The sequence below is a fragment of the Hyaena hyaena genome, unplaced genomic scaffold, assembly GCF_003009895.1.
Source record: "Hyaena hyaena isolate Hyena2069 unplaced genomic scaffold, ASM300989v1 scaffold_295, whole genome shotgun sequence".
Taxonomy (NCBI): Eukaryota; Metazoa; Chordata; class Mammalia; order Carnivora; family Hyaenidae; genus Hyaena; species Hyaena hyaena.
Window position 1 is genome coordinate 1 of NW_024080928.1, and position 20,135 is coordinate 20,135.

Sequence of the window (20,135 nt, forward strand, 5' to 3'; positions counted from 1 at the left end):
ACAACAAAGAACCACAAATCTACTAGAAGAGACATGGGCGCGTTTCTCACAGCTCCCCGCACCCCTGCTCAGTGGCCCTGGCCTTGAAAGCACACGTCCCTCCGCCCCCCTGCTCATCATCCTTCTGGTCTCATCCTTCTGGTCGGGGCTCCAGCGACACTTCCTCAGGCAGGCGGCTCCTCCTCCCCACCCGGCAAGGGTCATCTGGTATACCTCATGCCTACTTCACCTTTGCCACGTCTTGGACATTTGCAAGTTACCCAGGTATTTGGAGGGTTTGTGTTTGTTTTGAGAGAGAGGGCACGTGCGAGTGAGCGGGGGAGGGGGCAGAGGGAGAGAGAGAGGGTCTTACGCAGGCTCCATGCTCAGCGTGGAGCCCGACGTGGGGCTCAATCCCACCACCCTGCATCAAGACCTGAGCCGAAATCAAGAGTCGACGCTCAAGCGGCTGAGCCACCCAGACTCCCCTGGAGTTTTGATGCTCCTTTCCCACGTGGACAGCAAGGTGCCTGCGGTGTGAAAGAGGAAACTCTTTCGTTTAGTCCTCCATGCCGAGCAGCCTGCCAATCATTTAGCACCTTTCCGGGGGTGCTTTCTCTCATCTCCGCTTTTTAAAATACACTTTCAAATACCATTGCCGGTGTGTGCCGCTACCAGGGACGTTCTGCTCTTGGCTTCCGCCTGCAATGCCGCGCCTGTGGGGTCTTTCACTCACCTCCCAAAAGAGGCTCACTCCCTCCGCCTCCTTTCCTAAGGTTTGCTGGGTGTTTGGGAATTGACATAACTGAATGAAAAAGCAAGGGATTACCTGCATATATGATCACGGTGTGTGATGTCCCAGGCACCATTCTTCTCTCCTGTTTGGTCCCTAAAACAATGGCGCATCTCACGGCCACAGGAGACTTAGGTCTGATGAAAGGCACTCGCTTATTGAAACGAGAGAACAGAAAGGGCCCTCCGTGTGCAACTTCTACTCCTCCCTCCCGACAGTGGGGAGCTTCCATAGGGAGGGAGGCCGACTGAGAGGCGACACATGACATTCTAAGTCTTTCGAATGGAAGTGGTTTAATACAGAACCAGAAGCTTCTGGAAGGCAGGGGGCCAAGATGAGGGAAGCAGTTTCTGGAGATCCGGGAGCACAAGGGTTGCAGGGAAGCTCGCTCAGTGCTTTCAGCCTCCTGCATGACTGAAGTGGGTAAATCCCAGGACGACATCCAGAGGCCACTGGGCAAACGCCTGTCTGCCTTCTGCTGATGCCAAAGGCTGTCCCAGGCAGCCACCACCGGAAAACTGCTTCTCCTTCCCTTCTTCCTCCTCACTTGTGGGAGAATCTACCCCCCTTACTGGTAAGGGGGCCTGGGAAATGCGGCTTCCAGGCTGCACAGGGGAGACCTTAGAAAGGCTGGGTGGGCCGAGCCTGAGTGGCTCAGGCGGTTAAGCGTCTGACTCTCGATTTCGGCTCAGGTCGGGATGTAAGGGTCATGGGGTCGATCCCCATATCGGGCTTTGTGCTGAGCCTGGAGTCTGCTTAGGACTCTCTCTCTCTCTCTCTCTCTCTCTTTTCCTCCCCCGCCCCTCTCTCTTGCTTGTATGCACGCTTTCTCTCTCTCTTCCTCATAATATATAAATACAAGTTTCAAAAACAAGGAAAGGAAGGCTGGGTGGTGGTATCGACACCAGCCAGCACTTTGGAACTCTCTAGGTTCGTCAGTCCGTACGTCAACATAGGTGAACTCCATCTCTCTCGTCTTCTCTCCATATAAAAGGGACATGTAGGGGTACCTGACTGGCTCAGTTGGTGCGGTATGTGACACTTAATCTCCAGGCTGTGGGTTCGAGCTCCACATTGCGTGTAGAGATTATTTTTTAAGAAATCTTTAAAAGTGTAAATAAAACATAATGAAAGGAACATGTAATATGTTCGCCCCCTCCCAACGGATTGACTTTTGTCCTCGTGGAGGATGTACACCCCACGCGACCTCAATGCCCTTGAACAGCGAAGGCCAGCCTAAGGCACGTGCAACAGTGACACCAAAGGTGAGGCCACTGGGAGGTAAACGGAGGAACACCGTCTGCCACGCTTTCTGAACGCGAGCCCTGGGCGGCACGTCCACCATACCCTACAACCCTCCCTCCTTCCCTGGATCAGCCTCAGAGGACTTGGAAACAGAAGGCAGTCGCGGCACCTCACTGTGCCAACAGCCCCGGAACTTCCCCCGGACTTCGGGGACTCAGCCCACTGTGAATACAATCCCTTACGTCGCTGGAATAGCAGGACCTTCGTCAAGATGTTTAGTTCTTAATCTCCAGCAGCGTTACAGAAGGGCATGGCCTTTTCACGCTAGCGGGGGGGGGGGGGGGGGGGGGGGGGGGGGGGGGGCGGGGGGCGCCTGGGTTCAAGCCTGGGAAGTCCTACTCTGGAATGCCATCGTGAGATGTTGCGAGGACGACGAGAAATCACGCAAAGAGGAAGGCAAGTGCTCGGTGTGTCCAGAGGGCTGCAGAGCTCGGCGTGCGGAGCTTCCGACTTCCTCTTCAATACCGCTGCGAGCAGCAGGCTTTGAGGACTGCTCCCCGGGGGTGTGGTCTCAGGCCCTACGAGAGAGAGCAGCCCTTTGCTGCTAGGAATCCGCGTCTCTGTAGAACGAGGGCAAGTGTCGAAACTCAAGTATGTGGACACAGAGAGCCACGAACTTACCAGAGTGCTGCTTCAGCAACTAGTAAGTGCGAACGTTAACGTCTTGCGGTGAAAACGAATCGAATCAAATCCGAGGCTGTGACATTAATTACTGTGGTTTTTAAACTTTATTATATTTTTAAATCTGAAAACTGTAAAACATTGTATTCAAACACCTGAGGACTGTTCAACTGGGCACCAGCATCTTCACACAATTTGAAGAAAAACCAGGTTTAAATTAGAATTCTGTCTTATAACACAAAAGGAATAACACAGATAAAATCACCCTTTAAATAGTTGCATTCTTATATAAAGTACATTTGGTTTCCTGGAAAAGAAAATGTACATTCATGCCCCTGGTGTATATTTTATTGGCATTTACAACAAATGGCTAAGACGTTTAGCACAGATTCTCATAGCTTATAAACATTACACCAAAGTTATACAAAGTAATTACAATAAACATATAGCACCATTTCCCCTTTAAAATTGTAACTTTAAAAATAAAGCCCAAAATGAGAAGTCAGAATGAATGCATCTTCCAAAACGTAGCAGAATGAATGGCTCAGAGCTAAGCAAACTCACTAGAAACATTGCATAGGACAGAGAGCTTCCCTGTGTGAAAACCAACGACGGATTGTTTCTCATCCCCTGAAGACAAAGCTGAGAGGTAATAGTGATAGCAAATGATGCACATCTTTTTTATAGAATAAAAACCTCTAACTATATAAATAGTTCACCATCACCTCTCTGGCAGTACAAAGTGCCATATTAAATTCAAAAAGAAGAGATTTATTTGTTCGTATACCTACAGGTATAGGATAATATATAAATATGGTATAGTATCCATATGAGGAATAAACACAGACAATAAAATATATATCTTATAAAAATTTGGGCACAGGCGTCTTCATATAGAGATGTGAGAAATGAATGCCCAGTTAAATGTCTACGCTTAGCGAAAATATGTAATGTTTTAAAACAATAGGTATATTATTGAAAAAACATTAATCTGACTCCATCCAAACCACCTTGTAGTATAATATCTCCTGCATAAAACAACCATTCTATATATCCTATAATTGTTCAAAATTTATCAAAAACTGATTAAGAACACTTTATGAAAGTTTATAAGTTTGCTTTTTTTCTTTAAATATGAACAAATACAACATAGAGAGAAATAATAACAAAAAGAAAATAATTTATATGGCTTTCCCTTTCTGGAAACTGGCAGAACACGAACAGAAGATTGCAGTAACAGACATAAAATATCTGGAGAAAGAGATAATATCTAGAGTTGCATCTTTAAATTCTCTTCTAAGGAAAACTTCTCACGGACTTTATAAGAGAACTTGTCAGTCCCTGATACTTTCCCCTTTGGGATTCAGCTGTTTTGGTTCTACATATAAACATTAATTGAAATCAAAGGTGTTTCTCTGTTTCCAGCATGAAATAAATTTGTAAACTGTGCAATAAAATGATACATTTTAAACTGTAAAATAAGAAAAAGACATAAAGAACTCCCAATTTGAATATGCTAATGCTAACACGTTAAACAGTTTTTAAGGAAGTAGACTGGACTATACTGTTGTTTTGCAATTCTGGATATAACATACTTTTAGAGGACTGTCTACCAAACAAAAGCTGCTAGGAGAATAAAAGTATTTTTAAATTAAAAGTTATCAGGACAACTGAGAATTTTGTCCAATCTAAACATAAACATCTTTTTAATTGTATTTTCCTTCTTTAAGTTTTTCAATGTAGTAACACAACTTTAATGCTGGGCCCAGCTTCAGCCCCATGTACTTCATCATCATATCACTTTTGAGTAGTAGCAGAGCCTTCCCATCAATTTCCTACAGAGAAAGGAAATTATAATTAATAATGCATTCATATTTTGTCAAGTTATTTATATATAAGAACATGTAAAATAGAGCAGTTGTACATTCTCTATATATATTCTCTGAATATGCATTTATTTCCTGAGAACTATTAAAAATACAGTTTCTACAGCAAGACATCATTTGACAATTTTTAAGTTCACTTCAAATTTTAAGAAAAATAAAATTTAATCCAGTATCTTTCAAAAATGGCCTAGGCATCAAACTATCTGATTTTAAATACTGTGTGTTTAATAAAATACTACATATCTATGATAAAGAGTAGAAAACTACGAATTGTAGAAACAAATTTCAGACGGTCATTAACTTTCTTAAAAAGGCTGAGAAGAGGAGTATGTCAGCATCAATGCAAACTATAAATGTGCTATATATAGTGTTGTCTTTATGTTGAAAGCTAATTAGTTGTCTGAAGCTAATTAAATGCTAAAACTACCGATTTTCTTAGAATACTGCAAAGGACATAAGCTATTTGGTCACTGATTTCTCAGAAAAGACGATAATAAACATTACTTAATAGACACAAGGCATCCTCCTAAAATTTCTTTATTTCCTTAGTTAACCAATTTATGTCACAGAAGCGTATTATTTGGGATTAATGAGCTCCTATTTAAAATAAAACTGCATTTTAATCTTACGGGTGCTGGACTCATTGGGCATCATTAACAAGGAGGATACCCTGTCACAGCTTGTGGTTACCCCCTCCTACTCACGGTCCTGGGGTAAAGCAGGGAGGAGAGGGGAGGAGGATCCTTGTGGGAGAAGACATCTGAGAGTGGCCATGCTGAATCATCTTCTCTTGAGAACTTGAAGACTTGTAGTACTTTAGGTACCTGAGTACCCGTTTAAAGCACAGATCCAGTGTCTACCATTTAAGACTCTAACTTTGGGCCAAGTAATCTGACATATGGAAAAAAAATCAGTTGATAGGGTTCCCCCACCATCCACACTAATCAGCATCCATCCAAGTGAAGGGCCTGCACAGAGGTCATTGAAAGGCATTACGGCAGGAAAACCGGATCAAAAGATACATTACATGTTGCCTGAAGAGGTCGGCGAGGGGGCCTGATATTTGAGGATCTTTATGTTTCATAAACTGTATCACTTCATCCACAGACCAGGTTGAAGGGTCCTTAGAGAAGCCTTGTTTCAGGACACTGGGGTCAGGTACAGCTATATAACTTGGAGCTTCAATGGGGGGGAAAAAAGACAAATCATACTTGACCTGATCATTATCCTGAAAGAAGAGATGTTAGGTAGGGAGAAATGGTCTCTCATTCCTGGAACCTTCCACTAAGTACCCCAGCAAGGACCCAGGACTCCAACGGTAGAATCCAGTGAAAGCCTGGAGATGACCTGAGGATGGCTACCCAAGAGTACCCCATCTGACCTCCCGAAAAACAAAAGCAGCTTCAGAATTTACCCTAAAGTTTCAAAAACGATAAAACAGACTGAGCAATCTGAGGCCTTGTTGGCCACAGGCAAAGATAGCAAAGGATCCATTGCTTGGGTTAAATTAGGTTAATCTAAGTTAACCTATTACTCTAAGTATTTCAATGAATTTCTCTCAATCTCTCTCCTCTTAGTATATCTGGATTAGGTTTCTCTTACCAGCTAAATACAATGGCAAGTCTCCAGATGTGGTTTGATAATTGCTTAAATTTATTCACTTTAATCAATGAATTTCAGTAACCCCACTATCTTTGAGAACTGAATTAGTTTTTACTGAATCTCTCCCATGTATTCAATATGGACATTTTTAGCATCACTTTACTCTTTAAATTCGCATCTCTTAAGGCTTAAATGCTTATCTGAATTTAGAAGAAATGAGGATTATTTTCTGCTTGGCTATGTCAGATGTAACTTTAACATTATATTGAATACCTCTCTCAAGTTTAACTGCATATTAATAGATACTCTGGTTGAATGTTTATAGGTCAAAAAAAAGAAATAATTGAGACACAGAATAAATTAAGCACTCATATCTCACAAAGTTTTAGGTGTGCTGTTCACCAGGTTGTGCTGCAATTTCTTTGTGACCAGCAGGTATTCATTTACTTAACCAGATCACTTGACTCTCTAAAGTTTAGTGTGTGACAGAAGTGAGTTTTGTCATTTGCTAGGAAGATCTGTTTCTTTAAACAAGGACCGTCGACACAAATTTGTTTTGTTTTGTTTTGTTTTGTTTTGGTATGAATTAACCAAAGACATACCTTTTCTCTCCTATCTGGGGTCCAGCCATTTTAGGGGCATTTTGATATTTACCCAGGTAAAGGGCAAAGCAATATGGAAGACAAAAGAACTCACAATGGTTAAGTTTTTTTATGGGTAGCTCAAAAGTATATTTGTTTTCTCTTTTACTATTTTAACTTCGATGTGAAACAAAAACTCTACTAAAATATATCCTTCCTTCCACTTGTCAGAGATAAAAATGTTGGTCATACCTACCAAGAAATGCTGTTGGGCTGTTTCAACCCAAATGAAAATGATGATGGTGTATAGACCATGCCATGCCTAAGGCGTTTTAACAATTTAGACAGAAAAGTCTTCTCCTTTAGCTCAAGAAAGACTCAATTTGAGATTAAAAAGTTACTGGCAAAGCTAATCAAGCTTATCATACCTCTAAAATTAACTTTTTCATGGGTTTTCTGGTTTATGTCATCAGAAACTGGTATAGTTAGGTCTCAAATAAGATGTAACTAGTTTTAGAGATTACTACAGAAAAACCATAGGCAAAAATATAATTTATGGTATAAAGCTATAATTTTATGTTAAAACAACTGTAAGATCATCTATTTTTAATCCATTATGGAAAAATGATTTAATTGGGCCTGTACTTCAAAACAATCAGATAAGTTGCAAACATTAGTGTTATTCTCAATAATTACATGAAATAAACTAATTATGTGAAAAATAGTCAAAGTCCAGTCATGCTTTTTTTCCTGAATGGCCTTGTCTTACACTAAATGTTTCTGAAATAAAGAAAATGAAAGTGATATGATTCTGTCCACAACAATGTTGTTGGATTTCTTTCCTAAAATAAAAATAAACAATTTATTTCATTCAAATAATGGGGCAGGGCAGAGGGCTGTGAGAGCATCACCAGCAGCCAGGGTAAGTAACAGCTCCGATACCTTAAAGAAAATAATAGTAATGACACCTCTAGACAATTTTCAAGTGAAATGCTTACCTATTCACTGGAGATGGAAGCAGCCCAGAAGTTAAGCGTACAGCCTGGAGCTAGAGTGCCTGGATTCAAGGACTGACCCAGCCCCTTTCTAGCTGGGGGCCTTAGTCAAGAAATCTGACTTCTCAGATTTCTCACAGGAAAATGTTTTAACAGGCACATACATCTCAAGGAATTGTTGTAAAGATGTACTGTATAAGGCTATGTAAAATATTATGTGCCTGGTACATGTCAGATAGTGATGAAGATGATGCTGATTTCTATTATTAATGATAGAAAATTACTAGTAAGTAATGTTATCACTATTAGTCTTTTCACTCCTGGAAGACCATAAACTAGCCTTCTCAAGCCCAAATACAGACTACTTTGGTATGGTAGTGCTAGGCATACATTTGAAAGTGAGATATTCGGCATGAGAAGTAACCTTTTGTAGCCTTTTAAGGAGAAAGCCTGTCTTCAAAAGCTAGTATTTTATGAAAATACCTAAGTATTACCCCTTTATTGAAAAAACATCTATTGTCAGACTCCTTGCAAACGTCACTCTGAAAGCAGAGGCCATCTACATGGGGCGGGAGATGGAAGAGGACGCCATGTAATATGTCACAGCATATATGCAGTGCAGTTGCCTATAGATAATATCCATGATGAAAAGCAATTGAGTTAGATAGTTCCTAATGACTTCACTACTCACCTTGCCTAGAGATGCCTAACAGGATAAGACACTTAATTCTCACCCTTACCCCACCTCACCCCACCCCTACCCCCACCTACTGAGTGCTTAAAATGGTAAAGGGTAGCTATCTTTGCACATGGAAAACTATTCTGGCTCTTTCCAAATGGCAAGAGGATGCTGCCGTGTTTACACATGTTAAGTACTCTTGGTGGGTCTGAGGGAGTAACTGACAGTGTGGAGAATGGGGAAACGGCTGCAGCAACAGATTACCAGAGCCCAGATATGGGAGTCACACACAGGCTAGGGCCAGGAAAGGTCTCTTTTGACCTTCCTTTGACAATGAAGAGAGTACATCAAAAAGGAGAGGGAGTGCATCATTCCAGGCCTCAGAGTCACAGGAGGTTTGTTTGTGAGTCCAGACAGTACCCAATGAAATGATAAATTACAATGGAACCATTAATAAGAACCATGAATCTAAGCAGTCTCCATGAGAGACATGGTTGGTGATCCAGATTCCCAAAGACAGTTCTACGCTGCCATGAGGATCAGAGTGATTTGTAGTGGCCTGATCCTGACAGTGACATAAACAAGAAGGACTCACTCGAACTCCTCAATTTTGGCACTTTCTCTCCAACGTGATATACTCTCGGGGGATATTTTTGGGCATGGAAAACTTAAGGAGAAAAAAAAACACATTGGTTGAGAATCACTGTTTTTAAATATACCTTCACTTTTCTTCTGCGTTTGGACTTTAACTTCATATTGACCACTCTTGGTAGATTTAGTTCCCACCAGTGCTGAACTTGAGGTGCCTGGCACACTTTGAGAAAAATCCCCGGAGACTGCAGTATGAATGCTTATAGGATTTCTGCTGTCAGGATTTAAAGAACTTGCTGGATTTAGTGGTGGGCTTTTGGAATCTTCAGGAAGCTTCTCTTCCTTGAGCATGCCATTTCCTTCAGAAGACAATGATTCTTCTAAAAGAAAAAAAGACAAAGGCAATTATCTTCAGTAGATTTACAGCTTAAATACTATTCATAGGTCAAAAGATCTTGTCATCTTCAACAGTTCACTTAAGCCATGCTATACTGAACTACAAACCTCTAACACAAAGTACATGGTCATCCCCTTCTTGGCATTCATAGTAATGGACTCTGTCTTAAAATCCAAATTGATTCCATGACATCACTAGGTTTCTCATGGCAATTGTCCCCTGCCAGTCTTGCCACCAAGGCTGTGAACACCTCACTAAAGCATTCATTTTTAGGAATGCAGTTCTTCACAACTATTTGTTATAATATAACCACAGTTGGCTTCTAACACTTGTATATTACTTGGGCACTTAAAACGTTACTGGAGGGGCACCTGTGTGGCTAGGTTAAGCCTCTGACTCTTGATTTCGGCTCAGGTCATGATCTCCTGGTTCGAGAGTTCGAGCTCCACATGAAGTTCTGTGCTGACAGCGTGGAGCCTGCCTGGGATTCTCTCTCCCTGCCCCATACCCTCTCTCTCTCTCTCTCTCTCAAAAATAAAAAATATATATATTAAAAAGCAACTTTCACTGGAGAAAGGTAATAGGCTTTTCTAATCTCCTTTTATGAGCTTTCAGCAACAAAGGTGAATGGAAAATGTTACTGTAACTTTTTTTTGTCTAAGGAGAAATGACAACTGTGTACTTCTGAAGGGAATGAAACACTCAACAAAGCTGCCAAAGCAGTAGCCTGATTGCTAAACTGATTCGAGTAAATACATACCCCCACCCAAGAGCATATAGTAAGTGGCAGTAGAGTGACTTTCCTTCCCACTCCTGGGATGTATAAATACTATTTACCTGTAGAAGCATGCACCTTTGTTTTGGGGAACTTAGGTGACACAGGAACATAAGGTAAAGGTTCCTGAGAAGGCCGTTTGGGGCTTTTCTTTTCTGTTATGTCTTCTTTTACTGTTTTTAAAAAAAAGGTGTCTGTTATAACTAATTAACATTCCTCAAGCATTTTCAGATCATCAGCATATAACACTTTTGTTTCCTAATCATCTGCCTATTGTAACTTCATCAATAATTTATCAATTACTTGATTGTTTATGAATAATGTGTGTTCATTTCATCTCATTATATATTTCATTGACATCATATTCAAGACCTAAAAGCATTATGTCTAGGCATTATTTATCCTAAGGTCATCACATCTCTCTAAATACCTCAGGAAGCAGTGAGGAAATCAATTATACTGTGTCGAAAGGCCTGGAAAAATTGTTCTCATCAACAAAAAAAAGTTAAGAATTCAGAAAAGGAGAAGACAGGGTACAATGAACATCCCATTTTACATGCAAAAATCATGCCTTGAGCTACCCTTAATATACTCTACAGCTTATTATTAAACCAAATGCATTTCTATCTAAAGGACTCCTCCTTAAGGCATGATCCTGAAAGTAATGACATCTCAAATTATCAATTATACTCTAAATATCAATCAATATCTTGATTTAACCCCCAACTAAAAGGAAAAATTAAGTATAATAGAAATCTAAAAAGTCTGATAATAGAACCTGAGTGAGAAGAAATATTATAATAAGAAAGTACCAAAGTCAAACTTTATCTGGTTTAAAAGGGCTGGGGGCCAGGGCATGCTTCTTAAGATCACCTGATAAGCAACCTTTAGCCATCTGGTTACTGATTGATTACTGCAGAGTCTAAGAGAGCTCTTATCACTTGATTTTATTTTTAATCATGGACTACAAAATTACACAAAACATATTTCAGTGAATGACAAATATTTCCACAAACAGGACATTTAAATTCTTATAAATAATGGACTCTTTTCATATCCATTATTAAATAGATACAGAAAATTCAAATACTAACATATAGTTTTCTATAGATATTTGTTTACGTCATATTCTTACCAAGATCAGAAGGTCTTTACTTATCTTTTACTTGTAATATTCTAATGCTTAATGAAAAGTTTATGAAGTTCGTTCGTATATGGCCTACTATCTGGGGCTGATAAAACATAAAAATGAGTCTTAATTTCTGCTTCTAGGTATCACAGAAATAACCTCAGGCGTGAAATTGTTCCTGCAGAGATAACTAGAAAAAGCCAGTAATTTACAAAGTGATTTAAAAGTCATCAAAGAAAGGTACTTCCAGGATGACTGATTAAGGACCTCCAAAAATCCATTTCTTCATAAAAATAATAAAGACACTGGCAAAATTACCTTTTCCCAAAACTCTGGACATCAAGTAAAGGCTTACAACAACTGAAAAAAGCATTTAATCAAGAAAAAAATGGCCAAATGTCAGAAAGAACAGTAAATTCTGTGCCATTTTAGCTTCCCTAACATCATGCCCTTCACTCCGTTTTGCAGCAGCTCTGTAAGCCAACAGCTTCACAGCTACTGGAGCTATGAAAACCAGCAGCCTAGTAGTCACCGGAGGCAGCACAATGGGTTTGGAGCTCTCAAAAGGCACTGTCCCCAGAGAACTGTCACTATTTGACCAATCTTGAAGCTCAGTGAAAAGCTCTGATCTCAGGGCTTGTTTTATTTGAATAACCTAAATCAGAGCATGCTCTGTGTGAACAGCCCTATCTCAAAGACATTGCTCAAAAAACAAATCAAAGCAAAACACCCCACAGTAGCAATTATTTAACAATGCAGCTGCCAGAGCCAGCATTACCAGTTAGGGCTCACAAGAAGCTGACTGAAATGCTTTAAAACAAAACAAAACAAACCAACAAAACCCTGGAGAATAAAATGTCCATTAAGAGACTTTGAAAAGCATGGAGATATTCCTGGGAATCTAGAAGGCCACATGCATGTGCAAGGCTGTACATATGCCCAGGAAAGACCTAAGAAGGTCTTAATCTTTCATTTCTTGCTAACCTTGAGACTCTGCACAAAGCAGACTTATAAACTGCCTCCTGGAACATTCAAGGTAAATTTCAGCATATACACAGAACTACATGGCAAAGAATGGGAAAAAGACCAGTTGCAGGCATTTACGGAAAGCCCTGTCCAATCATTTGCTGAATGCTAAAAGCTAAATGAGCAGACTTCAGTGACCACATATAACAAATGAGCCCAGGAAGTCATGAAGTTAGTCCAGGAAAGTCACTATACAAACAGCACCAGCAACAACAAACCGTAGGGAAGGAGAAAAAAGCTGATTTTCAGAGTTACGACTTTACCCTATTTTTAAATGCCCAGTTTTCAAGTAAAAATTAGGAGACATGCAGAGAAACAGACAAGTATGGCCCTGTAATACAAGGGAAAATATGTCAGTAGAAACTGCCTCTGAGGAAGCCCAGATACTGGACTTAGTATACAAGGACATTAAATCAGTGATTTTATTTATGTTCAAAGAACTAAAATAATAATAATAATAATAATAATGTCTAAAAAACCAAAGGACATTATGAGAACAATGTCTCACTGAATAGAGACCATCAATATAAAAATTACAAAAAAGAATGAAATTGAAATTTAGGACTTAAAAAGTAGTATGGATGAAACAAAAAATTCACTAGAGGAACTCAACAGCAGATTTGAACTAGCACAAGAAAGAATCAGGAAATTTAAAGAAAGGTCAAATGAGATTATACAGTCTAAGGAACAGAAAGAAAAAAGAATGAGGAAAAATGAACAGACCCCAGAAACCTGTGGGATATCATCAAGGACACCAAACACACATAATGAAAGAGTTTCAGAAGGAGAGGCGACAGAGAGTAAAGGACAAAAAGAACATGTGAAAAAATAATGGCTAAATGTTTCCCAAATTTGATGAAAAACATTGATCCTAATATCCAAAAACCTCAACAATCCCCAACTAGGAAAAATTCAAAGATATCCACATACTAGAAAAAACACAGTCAAACTATCAAAAGCAAAAAACAAAGAGAATCTCAAAATCAGCAAGAAAAAAGCAAGTCATCACATACAAGGGATCCTCAGTAAGATTAACAACTGCCTTCAGGGACTTCATCAGGAATTACAGAGGCTAGCAGGAAGTGGGATGACATTCAAATTGACAAAAAACGTCAACTAAGAATAAGACATACAGCAAAACTAACCTTTAAAAAATGAAGGAGAAATGAGAAATTCCTTAAACAAAAGTGAGAAAATTCCTCACTTAAATAGCTTACCCTACAAGAAATGAAATGACATTCGACAGCAACTCAAATCCACATTAAAAAAACAAAGAGTACCAGTAAATAGATTAGTGTTTATAAATCTTTTCTTCTCCTTCCTTTTAAAGAACAACTAGGGGCACCTGGATAGCTCAGTAAGTAGAGCATGCAGCTCTTGACCTCAGGGTCATGAGTTCAAGATCCATGATGGGCAGAAAGCTTACTTTAAAAATATGGTAATAAAAAACAATAATTAGAAAATTGTACTTGGGGGCTTATAATGTATAAAACATAATTTGGCAATAAAAGAACAAAGAAAGGACAGAAAACACAGCTGTAGTGGAGCAAAGTTTTTGCATAATATTAAAATTAAGTTGGTATTAATCCAAACTAGATTGTTTTAAATTAAGATGTTAATTGTAATCCCTAAGGCAACTACCAAGAAAATAACCCCTGGACGGACGGACGGACAGATGGAAGGAAGGAAGGAAGGAAGGAAGGAAGGAAGGAAGGAAGGAAGGAAGGAAGTTAGGAAGGAAGAAAGAAACAGAGAGAGAGAGAGAGAGAGAGAGAGAGGGAGAGAGAGAAAGAGAGAGAGAGAAAGAGAGAGACAGAGAGAGAGAGAAAGAGAGAGAGAGAGAGAGAGAGAGAAAGAAAGAAAGAAAGAAAGAAAGAAAGAAAGAAAGAAAAGAACTCAATAAATTTACTAAAAGGGAAAGAGAATTAAGATGGCATATAAGAAACCATCTATTTCAAACAACAAAAAAAGAAAGTAATTGAAGAAAAGACAAAAAGAAACCTAAGACATACAGAAAACAACAAAATTGTAGATGCAAATCCTATCTTATGAATGAATGAATAAAAAATAAATAAATCCTACCTTATCAGTAATTATATTAACTATGCAGGAGATAAATACTCCAATAAAAAAATTCAGATTAGTAGAATGGATTTAAAAAATGTTCCAATTGGGGCGCCTGGGTGGCTCAGTCAGTTAAGCATCCAACTTTGGCTCAGGTCATGAGCTCACGGTTCGTGGGTTCGAGCCCCGCATCAGGCTCTGTGCTGACAGCTACTTCAGAGCCTGGAGCCTGCTTCGGATTCTGTGTCTCCCTCTCTCTATGACCCTCCCTTGCTCATGCTGTCTCTATCTCTCTCTCAAAAATAAATAAAACATTAAAAAAAAGTTTAAAAAAATGTTCCAATTACATACACTTCCAATGAACAATCGAAAAATTAGGAAAAGAATTCCATTTACAATAGTGTTAAGAAGAATTAAATGTTTCAGGATGAATTTATCAAAAGAAGTGCTAGATGTCCCTTCTGAAAACTACAAAATATTGTTGAAATTAGGTAAGACCTAAATAGACATCCCATGTCATGAACTAGAAGACTCAATTTTATTAGAGGGCAATAATCCCTAAAATGATTACAGATTCAACACAGTCTGTATTAAAATCCCAGGTGGTTTCTTGGCCGAAATGGACAAGCTGATTTTAAAATTCATGAGGAAACCCAGACTTGGCTAAATGATCTTGAAAAAGGAGAACAAAATTGGAAAACTCATACTTCCCAATCTCAAAACTTACTACAAAAAAGCTATGGTAACCAAGACAGTGTGGTACTGCCATAAGGATTCACATACAGATCAATGAAATACAAAGTCCAGAAATAAATCCATACATTTTGACAAGGGTGCAAAGACAAGTCAATAGGGAAAGAGTACTCTTTTAACAAATCATGTGCTGGGACAACTAGATATCCCCATGTGAAGAATGAAATCGGACCCCTACCTCATTGTATGTAGAAAAATCAATTCAAAATAAAGCAATAACCTAAATATAAAAGCTACATCTATAAAATTATTAGGAGAAGATATAGGGGTAAATCTTTGTGAACTTTTACTAAGGAGTATTTTCTTAGGTACAACACCAAAAGTAAAAGAAACGAAAGAAAAAAATTGATAAAATGGACTTCACTGAAATTAAAACGTTTTGTGCTTCAAAGGACACCATCAAGAAAGTGAAAGGACAGGGGCGCCTGGGTGGCTCAGTCGGTTAAGCGTCGGACTTCGGCTCAGGTCATGATCTCACATCTCTTCGAGCTCCACGTCAGGCTCTGTTGTGACAGCTAGCTCAGAGCCTGAAGCCTGTTTCAGACTCCGTGTCTCCCTCACTCTCTGACCCTCCCCTGCTCATGCTCTCTCTCTCTCGCTCAGAAATAAATAAAACATTAAAAAAAATTTTTTGAGGGGTGCCTGGGTGGTTCAGTCGGTTAAGCGCCCGACTTCAGCTCAGGTCATGATCTCATGGTTCGTGGGTTCGAGCCCCGCATTGGGCTCTGTGCTGACAGCTAGCTCAGAGCCTGGAGCCTGCTTCGGATCCTGCGTCTCCCCCTCTCTCTGACCCTCCCCTGCTTACACTGTGTGTGTCTCTCTCTCTCTCAGAAATAAATAAAAAACATGTAAAAATTAAAAGAAAAAAAGCCAATACCTTAAACTTTCATTTTAAAAAATTAAAAAAAAAAAAACAAAAAAGAAAGTGAAAGGACAAATATAAGCAATGTTTCTGATATGGAACTTGTATGCAGAATATATAAAGACTCTTTATATATAACAAATACAATATAATATATACCAAGAACAATATATTTCTACATAATTAAAAAACAAAGAACCCAATTAAAAATAGACAAAGGATTTAAATAGACATTTCTCCAAAGATCACAAATTGCCAGTAAGTACATGAAAACATGCTAATAAATAACCTCAGCCATTAGGGAAATGCAAATCAAACCATGGAATACTTTTCAGGTTTTGATGCTCAAGTTCATTATAAATATAAGAATTGATTTTCTTGTTTTGAATGAAGAAAAACTATATATTATATATGTCTAACTAGTTCATTGTGGCTACTCTGAGGAGGACACAAGGAAAAACTGAATTACACAAGATTCTCAAGCTAATTATAAAATGTAATATAAACCCAGAAGCACAGTATAAAATTTTATATTTTCTCTCACCTGGTACACTTTTATCAAGCTCTGTAGGACTCTGAGTATTACCTCTGTAAGAGCTAAAAGGCTGGCTACTCAAAAGGTTATCACACTGCAAGCTGTGGCACAAGGTCTCAAGAAAGCGAAGAGCAAATGATGCACTGTTCACTGGGGGCAGCTGGACAGAATGAGTTTCCCCATCAAAGGAGGCTATTGGGATGAAAAGAGGTATCAGTTACATCATAGAAAGATGGAAACTACAACATCAAAAAAAAAAAAAAGCCAGAAATATAGGGAATGTATTATAAATGTAATTTGTAGTTTTTGCAATTTATAAAAGAATAACCTTAAAGTTCCTCTCATTCAAACATAAGAGCCAGTATTGGCAAAAGCATTCTCATTTAAAAGTATTCATAAGGCAAACAACAATAACAGCAGAAGCAACCCAATGATCTGTAACACTTCCTGGTATTTCAAGCATTCTGTGGGTATAAATATAGTATCTGATCAGACAATCAAGAAAGCCAGCTGTATCTTATCTCCTAAGCACTTCTTGAATCACATTTTCATTTAGAGCTTCTTATAGATCAATCTGTTCTCTAAAAACATTAAAATATATTATCAACCAAAGTAATTTGTCTATAGTGAACTTAATAAAGCATGTACAAAAAAATCTTTTACTTCAATTTAGAGTATGACTCTGACATGATTTATCTATTTTGAATATAAACTTTTCAAACCAGAGATAAAAGTCTGTAAACATGAAATTATTATAAATAGTCTACTATATCAATATAAATATGCCAATATTATAAATACCTCATAGACTATAAGTATTATAAAAGAATTTATATATTATAAAATCCTTGCCTTCTCAAAACCTAAAATCAAATTTGGAAGAAAAGCTGAATAAACGATTAGATGAGCATACCAGTTATCACTTCTCCTCCACGATGATCTGGCTTAAGAAATCCAAAAACAGTCTTACTTTGAAAGGCACAATCCACACAGGCCTGCACAGTCCTCCGGAGGACCACATTCACTGGGCCTGGACCAAAGTGGTCAGGCAGCTGCTGGATTTTCTTCTGATCCAGGTGAGGACCAGAGTCTCCATGTTTGTTTACATAGACACAGACTTGAGGAAAGAGGCGTATACAAAAATAACAGATTGGTTAAAAGCAACATAAACACCACATAATTAATTACTATATCCCACTAACCACACTTCAAAGAGAACCCAAATATAGGTAATATCAATGATCATTTCTGCGACCTAAAAATACATATGTAAATATCCTTTCACAATTTGTATAAAGATATTAAATCTAGAAAGAAATAATCCAAATGCTTATTCAATTTTCTAGAATTTTGCCTAAACTTATTATAATAAAAACTATCCAAGTTTTAGTTGCATCATAAAACAATTCTTCACACATTCCCACATCACATAAGATGGTATGAAGATAAATATTTTCACCTTTTAACTGTACACACAGTATAAGAATTTTCTTTCAAAATTGGTCAAAACTCCTTCTTAGACTGAAGTTATTTTAAATCACCAACACTGTACCTTCATTATGCTTTCTAAAGTAACCAAATAATTTAAGATACATGCCACCCAGTAAGTTCTAATAACCTAGAGTAATTTTTTTCATTAACTTAAGGAAAATGAAAATGGTCTTTATATACATGCCAAGGTTCACTGAAGAAAATCCAAAAATGACTGCTTTCCTTAGTAAAATAAGGAAAATAGTACAGTACATTATACTATAGTATAACATAATAAAAGCATATGGTTTATATTTTTAAAATATTTACTTATTTTGAGAGAGAAAGAGAGTGGGAGTGGGAGTGGGGCAGAGAGAGGGAGAGAGAGAATCCCAAGTAGGCTCCGTCCTGTCAGCACAAAGCCCAACATGGGGCTTGATCTAACAGATTGTGAGATCATGACCTGAGCTGAAATCAAGAGTCGGAGGCTTAACCTACTGAGCCACTCAGGTGCCCCAAGCATATGAATGAGAAGCAAATCATCTCTAATCACTCAAATGTCATGTTTCCATAACAGTTCTTCACTGAGAATCCATCAATATAAATCAACATACAATATAACAATATGAAGGTCTATTATTACCAAACATAAAATATACTGTCCCCCTAAATCAAGAAGCACATTATTTTCATTCATCACTTAATTTATACTGCCCAATTTTATATAGTCTATATTCAGTACAATATAAAACCCCACTAATTTCACTTTCACTATTTTGAAATATATGATAATTCAACTTTGTGGCAACAGCCAGAGGAAGGATGGACTCTTATCGCAGAAGTGAAACAGCCATTAAAAACTTAAACCATGGTGGGGCACCTCGGTGGCTCAGTCAGTTAAGCGTCCTGACTTCAGCTCAGGTCATGATCTCAGTTGGTGAGATCAAGCCCTACACTAGGCTCTGCTGACAGTTGGAGCCTGGAGCCTGCTTTGGATTTTGTGTCTCCCTCCACTCTGTCCCTCCTCCATGAACGTGCATGCCTCTCTCTCAAAAATAAACAAACAGTATAAAAAAATCTTAAGCCATGGTGTTGATGGCAAGGACAAAATCCTACTGCACACAAGCGAAGTTAAAAAAACATTTCAATGTTTTGTCTCCTTTGCATTATACTCATTTAGTCTTTCCTGCTAAGGAACTAAAAATCAGACATAATAAACTGAGTATGTTATAATAATCTTTTTAAGATGACCTATTCTATTTCAAAAACATAATCTCTGTTTAGTGAGGAAAGTATAATTGGGAGAAAAGTCAATAGAACAGAAAACTATAAGGGAGATAAAGATCTAGGAGAAAAAGTAATAGTATAGGCTTTGAAAAATAGGAAGAGAACAAGAAAACATACATGAGATGACAAATAAAAGGGGAATTGTTCAATCAAGGTCTGTGCCCTTTCATACTCTTCACATAACAGAGAATAATTTAAAGTCATCATGCCCCTTGACAGGCAAGGATCTGTCGAGATTTTAAAAGGCATTTTAAAAAGATTTGAGGTAGTTTTAAAATTACATATAAGACAAAAAAACATTGTGAAATAAAGGAAAACAAAAACAGATTTGACAATGATGTAACTTTGTAAATCTTAGGATAAAATACTTTAAGAGTACTGAATTTTCAAATGATTTGTGTATTTAAAGTTTTTCCTTAACATCAAAACGAATAACTGGAATTTAAAAACTTTAATGTGAAAAATGCTAAAAAAGTATATTATCAGCACCTTGTTTTCCTCTTATTTTATTCCTTAAACTTCAAAGACATTAAAATAACACAGAGTAAAAGAATTAGTAATTTTATACCCTTTAAAAAATACTAATTTACCTGTAGACATCACTATTTTAGATGCTCCAGCAGTGGCATCCCTATCATAAGCACGACGATCTCTCAGTAGGGAATTTATAGAAGCTGAAGATGTAGAACACAAAACAGGAATAAATTTTTCCTGTAAAAAAAAAAAAGAGCATAAGTATACATTACACATTTTTAAAAATTCTTAAATAAGGAGGTCAAAAAATTATCACCATCACTGGTTCACA

At 38.1% G+C, this 20,135-nt stretch overlaps 1 protein-coding gene across 1 annotated transcript in view; it reads right to left on the reverse strand.

The window, feature by feature from the left end:
* Positions 1–4,385: 4,385 nt before the first annotated feature.
* Positions 4,386–20,135, reverse strand: part of SCML2 (Scm polycomb group protein like 2) — an 86,427-nt gene continuing 70,677 nt past the window's right edge. The window contains exons 7-13 of the mRNA XM_039247404.1: positions 19,921–20,041; positions 17,487–17,690; positions 16,583–16,765; positions 10,267–10,377; positions 9,161–9,412; positions 5,612–5,763; positions 4,386–4,533 (exon numbers count right to left, since the gene is read on the reverse strand). Coding sequence (XP_039103335.1) covers positions 4,405–4,533; positions 5,612–5,763; positions 9,161–9,412; positions 10,267–10,377; positions 16,583–16,765; positions 17,487–17,690; positions 19,921–20,041 — 1,152 coding nt within the window. The 3' untranslated portion in view covers positions 4,386–4,404. The remainder of the gene's footprint in view (positions 4,534–5,611; positions 5,764–9,160; positions 9,413–10,266; positions 10,378–16,582; positions 16,766–17,486; positions 17,691–19,920; positions 20,042–20,135) is intronic.